This window comes from Amphibalanus amphitrite, unplaced genomic scaffold, assembly GCF_019059575.1.
Source record: "Amphibalanus amphitrite isolate SeventyFive unplaced genomic scaffold, NRLGWU_Aamphi_draft 000032F_arrow, whole genome shotgun sequence".
Classification (NCBI taxonomy): domain Eukaryota; kingdom Metazoa; phylum Arthropoda; class Thecostraca; order Balanomorpha; family Balanidae; genus Amphibalanus; species Amphibalanus amphitrite.
The window spans coordinates 1,220,918-1,232,882 of record NW_024881528.1 but is presented as its reverse complement, the minus strand read 5'-3'; the positions used below and the strand labels follow the sequence as shown (position 1 = coordinate 1,232,882).

Genomic DNA, 11,965 nt, shown 5'->3' with positions numbered 1-11,965 from the left:
CGAATGTCATATCGGTCGGTTCATCGCATGGCTTAGTTGGTAGAGCAGCAGACTCCGACTGGCGAGGGCCTCGGTTCAAGCCCCTCCGCCGCTCGATATTTGCACCCAACACTGGACAAGTAACCCTATCCGAGCATGCACATAAACATCGACAGCTCAAAACATACGTAAATTTTATTTCAACATGACAACGAAGACAATGGTAGGAGCCGGCGCCTGTGCGTTCCGAGCGTCTGGGAGTCCTCTGCCGCTCCTATCCCGGGGAACTGGCTGGCTGCCTACAGAGCCCCACTGCCCTACAACAAGAGCACCCTCCTACACAGGGGCGTGCCGATAAACTCTGCACCTTTGATCAAAACACAACACATGATAAACGCTGTTAGGAATCGCAACAGGTTATAGCTGACTACAGGCGCTGCTAGGCGCGGTCTCTCTCTCTCTCTCTCTCTCTCTCTCTCTCTCTCTCTCTCTCTCTCTCTCTCTCTCTCTCTCTCTCTCTCTCTCTCCACACCTGTCCTCTGAGCGGGCCCCCGACGGACAGATGTCGGGCGTATCTGCGCCGGCGGAGGGCCCGCTCGGCCGGTGTCAGTAGGCCGGAGAGCGGAGCGGCTCACCTCCTTCGGTTCACCAGCCGGATAGACGGCGATCGCTCCGTCCCCGGCTACAGACGACGGGACGGACACAGTCCTCACACCGCTCAGAGAGGCCACACAACACACCGCGCGGTAACAACGAGACATCCGCATCACTAAATAACAACGCACTCGTACACACCATCATCCAGTGGCAACACATGTCATAGAATCCTCTTACAGGCCCGTAACAACGCACTGATTGGCCTCGCTCTCAAAATACGACCGTCAGACACAAGGGCTCGTAACAACACCAGCCGGCACTCCGTCCTGCGGCGGGAGCCCGGCGGCCAAACTCCTGCACAGAGAGACGCGGCGGCCCGTACCGGCCCGGTACCACACTGCACCGATCCGCACCAGCTGCCATCGGTTCCCCGTCCCTCCCCGCACCTTCAAACACAGGCTCACAGGTCACACATGTCCCCACCGGGCCGGCCAGCTTCAATAAATACTCTGTCGGTGACCTCTGCTCCCTCAGCTGAGCTGGCCTGCCACCGATTACCACATAAACTGACTCATACGGGAAAAGAGCCGGCCCACTTTACCTCCATATAACTCAGCCCTTCACACACTAGACTCGGATGAAATGAAGCACCACAGGCGAGCGCACGCACATAGAGAGACTAATTATGTCTTTCGGCACATACTAAGGAAGGTGAACCACTTCAACCCAGCGGCAGTATCCGTATACGGACATTAACGAGTGATTGTCGGACGTTCTCGAAGTGACGAACGTCTCTGAGTCTGCTGCAGGAGTTGGTTCACGTCGCGTCACGTCTCGTTACGTCACGAGCACGGCGTGTGACGCCGGTGCTCAGCTGCCTGATATCACTGGAGACGGCCGCTCCGTCCCGCCGCTCTATTCCACCGCGTCCATCCGGTCGGAGCCTGAGACGATCTTCGCGTCGGGGCCTGAGAAGCTCTCGGCGCCGGGGCCTGAGAAGACCTCGGCGCCGCCGCGGGGCCGCGCGGAGGCGGCGGCCGTCCACTCGGCGTCGGAGCCCTCCCCGTCCGCCGCCGGCCCATCCCTGGAGCAGCGGCCGCGCCGCCGCCGCCGGCGACACAGCACGTGCAGCAGGCTCTAGAGGTGGTTGGCGGCGTCGGTAGGCTGCGGCAGCGCCGGGCCCGGCTGCAGCAGGTCGAACCGCTGCTTCTGCTTCCGCTGCTCGCTCATCTGACCGACAGCCAGAGGGCGGGTGGAGTGAGATTAGCAACCGAAGCCAGAGATAGTAGGAATACTGACTACGCAGTTCGGCCATCTCAACAGAGTCGGAATGGGGCGCTACAGAGGGAAGTTGCCAACGCAGCAAAACAAAAACACGACAGTCGAATCCAGAGACGAACTCTTTCGATGTTTAAAACATACACGACTTCAAAGACAAAACAGAATGACAAGCTGCCATGTAATTTAATGGTGCCTCGTCATCTGTCTGACTTGCCGAACTAAACTTTGCAACAACAGAGTAGTCACTACCGTTTGTGCGTCTATGCACGCATCACCGGGCTGTTCCATTACCCAGCACGTCCTCGTCCAGATGTGTCCTGAGCCCCACGCCCCACACCGCCTGTCACAACCAGCCACTGACCTGATCGCGCAGCTCCGCCAGCTGATCGGACAGGGTCTTCACCAGCCCCATGGTGGCGTCCAGCTTGTGCTGCAGACTGCGCAGATCGCTCTGTTCGCCCTCTGCCTCGCCGGTGGTTAGCGACATGGCGCGCATGCGCGGAAACCAGTCCAGGTTCTTCTCCTAGCGACGGGGAAGAGAAAGTTAAAACTTCTGCTGGTGAAAGCTGGACTGGTGATGGTAAATAAAAGCAAACTTCTATTTATATGGAGACAAGGAGAAGGAGAGAGATCTATTAGTGCTATAGAGCCAATAAGTATGCATAAAATGGCATAATCCAGATGATTGGGGTAGGAAGAAAACCACCGAAGTAGCGGCAGGCATCAGCTGGCGCGACAAACTCAGCGGTGTCAGCATCCAGTGCCTGTATCCGCCAGCCCGCCAGCACAGCCGCACGCACCTGTACCATGTTGTAGACGTAGCTCTCGGGCCCGGTGAACTCTGTCGATACCTTCACCTTGATGAGGACGATGAAGTACAGGTAGTGCCACATGTTGTGCTCGCTCTGCACGTGCTCCTCAAACGTCACAGACTTGTTGTCGAAATCGCTCCGCTGCAGACCTGCGCACACAAATCGAGTCAGTCAGGGTGCGCCATAGAGCCGCGTCAGTCAAAGGCAATACTCAGCTACCAGGTGGCTCAGTTCGGATAACGGTGACGGCCAATACCCAAACTGTACAGGGGTATCAACAGCATCATCGTACCAACAAGACTTCTCAGCGGACAACTTCTCATCTAGGTCTATCTACCCTTCCCTCTCCGCCTGTCTCGGTTCTGATTCCCATCCTTCATAATCTCCGCCCGATCCGACCCGGCACTGCATGTCCCTTCACCCACCGCAGATGAAGCAGGAGTTTTTCAGGATCTCCTCCTTCTGCTGTTTGTCGCTCCTGAGGTCGGCGAACGTGTCGATGATGACACCAAAGATGAGGTTCAACACGATGATGATGACGATGAAGAAGAACAGCAGGTCGTAGATGACGCGAGCCGTGAACAGCGGGTCCTGTGGGTGGGGAGGGTGCGCCGTGAGCAGGGGTTCCTCTTCTGGTAGGTGTGACCGGTGGCACACGGCTTATTGTGGACAGGTAGATATGTGCTGCAAAAAGGATGAACCGCGTCTCATTGGTCCATGCAGTGTCTGGTACAAATAAGCTGAGCACATGCAATAAGTTATTCATCTGTCGTAATACTCTCAGTCTCCTCTGCCCAGCCTCCCTCCCCGTTCAAGCCCCGACCTCCGGGTGGCAGGGGCCCGTTGACCGCAGTGTCTGCCGCGGCCGCCTACCTTGCTGCTGGGAGCGCGCAGCACGTCTCCGATACCGCCGCCATTGCGGAGGCCCTGGTTCAGTGTGGTGACGATACACATCATGAGCGTCTCGCAGGCGCGCTCCCGCAGCTCCTCGCCGCCCGGCGGCTCGTCCAAAACCTCCGCTGTGGGCGAACAAACGCAGCTGAGTCAGTGATTAAATGCATACAGACAGTCTACGTGTCAGCTAGACACTTCAGGCACAGTTCAGAAGACACTCTGTAGCGACGGAATAGATGGTGTTAATATTGTCTTAGTCCAACACAAGTTACATGCTACTACAAAACAAAAAGCTGCGCTGCACTTTAACGAAAACGGCAATAAGTTAGAGAACAATCGAAATCACGGGGGGACGTGCGAGGCGAAACTTTCTGGCAGGCAATCACTACCCATCCACAGGTTGACGCTCTTCAGAAGCTACAGTTGAGGGCAACGATGAGCTTTTACCAAGTCGCATAATTACGGCCAAAGTTTGGAAGGTAAAGCACTGATGATCACAACTTTCTGCAGACAGAAATGCAAATGGGAATCCTTGACAAACTGACATTAAACTTTTCCATATTGGAAGGGGAGGTTGACTAATGTCAACAAAGCCATACCAGTCAGGCGTATAGGACAGTTTCCGAGTCAATTTTACGGCCAGTGACTCGAGCGACACGGAAACGCGTGGTACTCGCCGGCTTGATAAATTGGGGCGATAGGTTTACGGTCAGTAGCTGCATAAATATGAGAACCAGGTTCCCGTGGTGGGTTTCAACGACTGCATGGTTCTAAAATCCAAGAACTGCATTTATGATCCAACAGTCACAACAGGTGTTATCATCTGAGGACGAGCGGTACACTCAGTAGGGCGTTACAGCGTAGTTTTTTTGGAGGGGGGATATGCTTACGCCGGGTGTATCTGAGCGTGGATTGCGCCTAGGGCGGGTGTATTTTGGCGTGTTACACTTACGTCGGGTGTATTTGAGCGCGGGGTGCTCCTCGGGCGCGCACGACGTCTCGTCCTCACACCAGCCGGAGCCGCTGCCGGCAGCGGCCGACTCCAGTGCTCCGTCCGGCATGTCTGCAGCCGTCACAATTCGTCACACATCCGTTACGCAACACACAGCAGCGCAAACTAGCCCGACAGACTATCGGAATATAATATACATCCACCTCAACAACTGTCAAATTCTTCAAATATCTCTCAAAGTCGCCTTGTAAGACCCATGTGTATTACCTGCGCGCACGTTGAGGCTGACGGGCACCACGAAGTCGTCTTGGAAGAAAATGAAGCCGATGATGGAGAACAAGTAGACGAGGATGAGCGCCAGCACTGCCGTCAACAGGATGGACCTGCCGTTCTTGGTTACAGACTTGATGACGTTCAGCAGCGTCTCCTCGCGGTACACCACGTCGAACAACAGCACAGAGTAGAAGAAACAGTGCGACAGCCCCAGCACGCACACTACGAAGTAGGCAAAGTGGTAGAGTAGCTCGTAGTCGGAGACTCGTTGTCGAAACGTCTTCCCGAACGAGCCCTTGTTGCCCATGATGCTGGCCACGTGGATGCCCTTAAATACCAGCTGAAATGATCGGGGGACGAGACGGATACGTTGTTAGATCAGCTCGCACAGACATTAAAGGCTAGAACATACAGACACGAACCATTCATATTATAACATAAAGGACCATAAGAGATAATTCGGTAGAGGAGCGCAAGAAACATGAATAGCACAGTTTGTAGCCCGGATAGACATAAAAAACAGAAGACAAAGTAATCGAATTATTCGCTTTATCAGCCAGCTGTTAAGCGAAACACTGAACGGGATGCGGCGGCATGGACCGAGAAGCACTCACATTGATTAGGCCGACGATGAATATGACGGACTCGAGTCCGGCGCTGAATATGAATATGCAGAGCACGCAGAGGAAAAGTAGCATGAAGGAGATGCCGCCGGGGAACCAGAAGGCGCCGGCGGCCGCCACGAACGTCGCCGCCCACGTGAACGGCATCCAGCTGCCCACGTCTGAATCAGAGTGGGGTGGGCGGCCTGACTTATTAGAACGATTGGCATATATCACTGGCAAGTGTCGATGCACATTGCACATGAGGTAGATGATACGAGTCGACTTACAGATGATACGAGTCGACTTACAAGAAAAAGTACAAAAATGCGCAGTTTATATAAATTATTATTTTCTATCTTTTTTACCTAACACATAGCTTTGGATTACGAAAAGTGAATTGACTCCACAGGCGAGCTCTCACAGATCTTGTCATCCAGTCAGAGCAATTGAAAAAAGGCAGACCGAAAATAAACTGATCAAAACTCTCCCAAACAAGCATCCTTCCAGGGCCGTCAAGTCAGAGGTGCGCAATCTCTGTGCCAGCTCGGTAACTCACTGGGCCAGTCGTCGGTGAAGGGATAGCTGACCGCCACCAGCATGTTGATGATGACCGCCAGGAAGAACAGCACGTGAGACCACAGGCTCATGTAGTTGCTGATCCGGAACAGCAGCGCCTGACCTGGGGGGGGGGGGGGGGGGGAGGGCAGCAGGTGAATGAATAGTCGCGGTCGATGACCATGCCAAACTAGATGACAGTGCCTAGTAGCGACCAGGGGCAATACATCAGGCGGAAAGCAGCCGCCAGCCCCACTGCGAAGAGAAGAACCCTGCCAAGTGCCAAACCCGCCCGTCATACTAAGCAGTATGACGATAGGCCTGGTATCCACTAAACCCTGCTCCCTGTATTGGACCGTCCTGCCTCACCCAGTTCAACTCCTCACCTCTGAGTTTCTTTTGCCACTTCATTTCGTCGAAGAGGTAGTCGCACTGGTCGAAGAATCCCTGCACCTTGGAGCCCTGCTCGTCCCGCTCCACAGTGGTGTGGATGCGCGTCTGGGTCTCCTTGGTCAGGTACTCGCAGATCTCCGGGATCGGGAACACGATCTGCTCCATGGTTCGATCCGAGCGCACGATCTGGGAAGAGAGAGGGAGGGTAGTTCACTGAACAAGAAAAAATGTACCAGACAGAAGTCTGAGCTCGGAACAGCTGAGAAGGGTTGTGGAGCTAGAGCTAGTATCAAAAGCGACAAAAATAAAAGGCAGTCCATACTCCCGCGGCTGACGCTCACGCGTCACGAAATGACTGGGCAGGTAGCGCTACAATACGCATCGGACCGCACTTACACCTGGCTACTGCGCGGTATTCCGCGGTTCCGTACCTCGATTTGGGCCGTGTGTGTTCGGTAGTACTCCAGTGCGCGCGACATCTTGGTGTCGAGGCTCTCTGTCTGCCTCAGCAGAGTCTGCAGGTCGCGGTTGTGATGCGACAATTGGTGGCACAGGATGTAGATGTTGTGCCCCACCTGGTGGGCAGGAGACACTGGTCAATACCGAGAACTGATGACACAGGATGTAGATGTTGTGTCCCACCTGTCGGACGAGGATACTGGTAATTAACACCGAAACCAAATCATGACATACTGTTAGGATCTCATATTCTGTAAAACACAGTTAATCTTGGCATATTCAGCTTCCTTGAATAGTTTCCCGCCCCCAACCTTACCTCTCGCGGGGAGACGCCGTCGTCACCGTCGGCGGGGTCATCCTCTGCTTCATCAACCAGCCCGTCCTGGTAGTAGGCGCGACACGCCACGTCCAGCTGTCGGTGGAGGGGGGATCAGAGTCCGTCCTGGTTAAGTAGGCGCGACACGCCACGTCCAGCTGTCGGTGGAGGGGGGATCAGAGTCCGTCCTGGTTAAGTAGGCGCGACACGCCACGTCCAGCTGTCGGTGGGGGGGGGGGGGGATCAGAGTCCGTCCTGGTTAAGTAGGCGCGACACGCCACGTCCAGTTTTGACGGTGGGGGGGGGGGGGGGTTAGAGACAGTCCTGGTAGTAGGCGCGACACGTCCAGCTGTTACCAGGTGAAGACGGACAAAGGTCAGAGGCCGCATCAAGGGGGAGGGGGGTCTAAAGCAGCACAGTGCGCGGTCGCGGACAAATGATTGACTAATGAATGGGTATGTAACTCATACGGGAATGGGCGTCATTACGAAGGCAGTAATCAACATCCAACCGTTTCTGATTCCTATTTTCGGGGAAAACTCGACAAAATAACTGACAGCTCGTGTTGCGTAACACGTCGGATAAGACTGCCAGGCTTGTTGATGACAGCTCATTTGCTGACCAGCTGGTTGGATTCTGTCGCTGCCATAAAGGTTTTTGATTCATGTTGCTGGTAGGCCGGGTTCGGTACTAACCAGCTGTTTGGGGTTCATGTTGCTGAGAATGCGCTCGGTACTGACCAGCTGTTTGGAGTTCATGTTGCTGAGGATGACTTATCAGCTGCTTGGGCTTCATGCCGCTAAGTATGGCTCGGAACTCACCAGCTGTTTGGGGTTCATGTCGCTGAGGATGCGTTCGGTACTCACCAGCTGTTTGGGGTTCATGTCGCTGAGGATGCGTTCGGTACTCACCAGCTGTTTGGGGTTCATGTTACTGAGGATGCGTTCGGTACTCACCAGCTGTTTGGGGTTCATGTTACTGAGGATGCGTTCGGTACTCACCAGCTGTTTGGGGTTCATGTCGCTGAGGATGCGTTCGGTACTCACCAGCTGTTTGGGGTTCATGTCGCTGAGGATGCGTTCGGTACTCACCAGCTGTTTGGGGTTCATGTTACTGAGGATGCGTTCGGTACTGACCAGCTGTTTGGGGTTTATGTTGCTGAGGATGGCTCACCAGCTGTTTGGGGTTCATGTTGCTGAGGATGCGCTCGGCGTTTTCGCTGTCGGCCCGCGACTCCATGATGGCCAGCAGCAGCTTGGAGGCATTGTTCTTCAGGTCCAGCACCAGGTCCATGCGCGTCTTGCCCAGCGGGTTGATGTCGTTCAGGATGAGCGCGATGATGATGTCCAGCCCGTTGGACTCGTGGGTGGCGATGCAGTTCTGGTTCTCATGACAGGGACCCTGGACATAAGAGGTGAAATCAGTCACCACAAATCGATATTCGCCTGCCACCGTATGCGAATATGCCAATGCTTTAGCTCTTAGGGCACCTGCCAGTAAAAAAGAAAAAAAAAGAACTGTCATTTGCGTAGCCAACAAACCCTACATGCTCCCATCCCTGACACTATCCTGCACCGCACCAAAACCTTACACTACCCTGCAATCTACATAGTCGCCGCCACGTACCTGGCAGTACTCGGTGAGCGTTTTGAGTGTCTGCACAATGAGGTGCACGTTGTGCTCGTTGATGTAGAGGCCGAGCAGGCCCAGGCCGCCCGTGGTCGAGCCGCAGATGCAGTCCAGGAACATCAGCGTCTCGGAGACCAGACTGCACTTGCCCTTGTTGCTCAGGTCACGAAGGAAGTTCTACCGGACGGGGAGGGGCAGGGGAAGGGAGAAGTGCAGGTGTCATGTTACATCTGTGGCAGCAAACATATTTTATGCTCCCAACTTGTCGCATAAAGTTATTACAGCTGTTATTACAGTGCCTAACATTCGTCTACTTATTAGTGTCATGCGAAGCATACGTAGTGGCATTTTTTTTTTTTTTTTTTTAAAGAACATTGCCATTCTATTGCTTTCGATGTGCAGCTGTATTCCAAGGTCATTACTTCCCAGAAACCGTCAATCGTGTCAGTGACAGCGGCCCATATCAGCGGCGGCCCATGTCGGTAACGGCCGGCTCACCTGCAGGTCGGCGTTGTGGTTCTCACAGAGCAGCTGCAGGAAGCGCAGGATCGGGTCCATCACCATCACTTTGGCCGACAGCGCGTTGTCGTCCTGCTTCTCCTTGACGCGGTCGGCGCGCTCCGCCAGCATATCAACCAGCGCGTCAGACGAGGGCGTCAGACAGGGCTCCGACTCGTCACCTGGGGTCAGACAGACTCATTAGTCAGACAGAGTCAGAGGTCGGATAGGTCAGACACGGCTCCAACTCGTCACCTGGGGGTCACAACAGAATTCAACTAGGTTAGATGGTCCCAGAGTGCCGCGAGCCAGTTCACACGTCTTTGAAATTGGTAAGCCATCCATTCTTTTCCAAAATAAGAGCCAGATAGGTACCAGATCCAGGCAGAGCCAGATTCTTGGTAATTTCTGGGACGCAAAATTACTGCCCCTAGGCTTATTTCAGCTATAAAGTCTGCCAGTCGACCACTGCTATATTAGCCCATTTGGAATCCAATTTCACCCAGCCTACCAAACCAGTCCAGTATCAGATCAATAATTTGCCGCCGCTCCCTCGTACCTTCAATGGTGCTGCGCACATTGTGGTAGGCCTGCTGGGTGCTGCGCGCCGCGTCGTTGAGCTCGTGGCGCAGCTCGTCTGTGACGGTGAGCCCGTTGGCGCGCGGTGTGAGGCGGCGCGGCTTCTGGTGTCGCTCGTGCTCGCGGCCCTGCTGCTCCTCGGCCGTCTTGGCCGTGATGTCGGCCGTGTTCACCATGACCGTGTTCTTGATCTCGATCTGGGCGCCCCGCATCTTCTCCGAGAACACCTGCGCGAGACAGAGAGACGGTCTGGGGTCAGCTTCGCTTTACTGGCTTCACATCATAGAGAAGAACACTCCTGTGGCTAAAAGCCAGCAGAGCAGGCTGCACGGGCGACAACATTCAGAAGTCCAATGATCTAGGACAGTAGAAACGACATGCTGCTAGTCGAAACAGTATCATTAATTGAGTCCAGGACGACACTGACGATGTCGCTCTCACCTTAAAGAAGGCCTGCCGGGTGCTGTCGCGGCTGATAAGCGTGGTGAACATGCTCTTCTGGATGTCCGGGTTGCCGCCCTCGAGCAGCGCGATGCCCAGGTGGACAGCCTCGGTGAAGATCTCGTGACTGGCCGCCGAGCGGGTGACCAGCTCCATGACCAGCGTGCTGGCGCCCTCGCGGTCCAGGTGGCACTGCACCTCCGACATGGTCATACCGGCCCGCGGCAGCAGCGTACCTGGAATAGAGGTCACCCAGGTCAGACTACTGCGCCCTCGCGGTCCAGGTGGCACTGCACCTCCGAAGTGGTCGTACCGGCCCGCGGCAGCAGCGTCCCTGGGGGAGAGGCCACGACAGGTCAGATATACCGGCGCCCTCCCGGTCCAGGTGGCACTGCACCTCCGACATGTTATTGGTCATACCGGCCAGCGGCAGCAGAGTCCCTGGGAGAGAGGTGGGTCAGACACATCCGCGGCCCACGGCGACAGCGCAGGTTACTTAATTATCCAGGGTCAGAATAATCAACAAAGAATAATAAATACAAATTCAGCTGCTGTCAAAGCCAAAAAGAGCGTGACATTCACGTGGCTAGGACGAGCCGCCCATCCCAGCCGCAGTAAAGCGTTGGGTCCGACTGCCCACTGCGGACGCTGAGCTTCTCGCATGGCCTACCTCCAGAGGAGACACGCTGTGCGGCAGAGGAGCCAGCGCCGCCCGACGAGCAGCCCGACGACTTGGTGCGCAGGTTACCGAAGTAGCGCTCCAGTAGCGACAGACGCAGCTTGTCACCCTGACGGCGGGACGGCAGACGGTGAAACATAGTGAGGCTATATACAAAGAGGTGATGGTCGGGAATGCAAGCAGCATAACCAAGTACCAACAAACTGATCCAGTAAACCCCACCAGCACCAATACTTCAAACACTGATCAATACAATTACTGATGTGTTGAATAAAGCTCTGAACACAAATTACAATCATCTATTCCCTTTCATTCGGCGTTGTCCTATGTCACGAGGGAGATGGTGTTATCGCTCACCTTTTCTCCGTAGTTGGCGTCTTTGGACATCATCGACCTGAGCGTCTGGAGGACCTTGATGCGCAGTTCCTGCGTCCCTGAGAGGCCCTCGTCCGTGTTGCCCAGCAGCCGTTCCGTGTGTCGGATTAGGCTGGAGGTGGGGGAGACGGAGAGCGTTATGAAACTGGAGCGCATATTCTGTTAATTGCTACGTAAAAGTGAATTATGTGAGTCGGATTATATCGAAAAAAGAAACAAAGACGACTCCAAACATAAACGGCAATGATACACGGGACCCAGCTGCTTCATCTCAGCGCCATCTAGACAAACATATATCCTTCAATGCCCGACACCACTCACTCACCGTGAGATGAAGCCGCCGTCCTCGCACTTTTGGCGCGCCTCGGTGTTTGGCGGGAAGAGCAGCTCGGGCCGGTAGAGGATGTCGACGAGCACAGACTTTTCGGCGTCCACCAGCGGCTTCAGGTGGTCCTCCAGCGTGGCCACGATGTCGTGGAACCCCTCCAGGATCCGGTGATCCACACGGGCCGTCAACTGCACGAGGGGATAAGGCTGAGTAAACTGACAGATGTACGTGGGAGGGAGGCGATACAGTGAAAGTGGAGGAAATGGCGGTAGTCATCCACCATGCTACCACACAAAGAGCAGCTCGATACCACCGCCACC

The 11,965-nt window shown here is 54.9% G+C and overlaps 1 protein-coding gene across 1 annotated transcript in view; it reads right to left on the bottom strand.

Moving 5' to 3' along the window:
* Nucleotides 1-156: 156 nt before the first annotated feature.
* Nucleotides 157-11,965, bottom strand: part of LOC122368499 (inositol 1,4,5-trisphosphate receptor-like) — a 77,860-nt gene continuing 66,051 nt past the window's right edge. Inside the window, exons 31-50 of the mRNA XM_043342483.1 lie at nt 11,643-11,833; nt 11,300-11,429; nt 10,934-11,051; nt 10,264-10,499; nt 9,803-10,049; nt 9,244-9,425; nt 8,743-8,922; nt 8,290-8,517; nt 7,117-7,212; nt 6,773-6,916; nt 6,335-6,527; nt 5,950-6,072; nt 5,403-5,596; nt 4,783-5,128; nt 4,516-4,626; nt 3,543-3,688; nt 3,095-3,260; nt 2,658-2,818; nt 2,219-2,380; nt 157-1,806 (exon numbers count right to left, since the gene is read on the bottom strand). Of these exons, the coding sequence (XP_043198418.1) occupies nt 1,714-1,806; nt 2,219-2,380; nt 2,658-2,818; nt 3,095-3,260; nt 3,543-3,688; nt 4,516-4,626; nt 4,783-5,128; nt 5,403-5,596; nt 5,950-6,072; nt 6,335-6,527; nt 6,773-6,916; nt 7,117-7,212; nt 8,290-8,517; nt 8,743-8,922; nt 9,244-9,425; nt 9,803-10,049; nt 10,264-10,499; nt 10,934-11,051; nt 11,300-11,429; nt 11,643-11,833 (3,447 nt within the window). The 3' untranslated portion in view covers nt 157-1,713. The remainder of the gene's footprint in view (nt 1,807-2,218; nt 2,381-2,657; nt 2,819-3,094; nt 3,261-3,542; nt 3,689-4,515; nt 4,627-4,782; nt 5,129-5,402; nt 5,597-5,949; nt 6,073-6,334; nt 6,528-6,772; nt 6,917-7,116; nt 7,213-8,289; nt 8,518-8,742; nt 8,923-9,243; nt 9,426-9,802; nt 10,050-10,263; nt 10,500-10,933; nt 11,052-11,299; nt 11,430-11,642; nt 11,834-11,965) is intronic.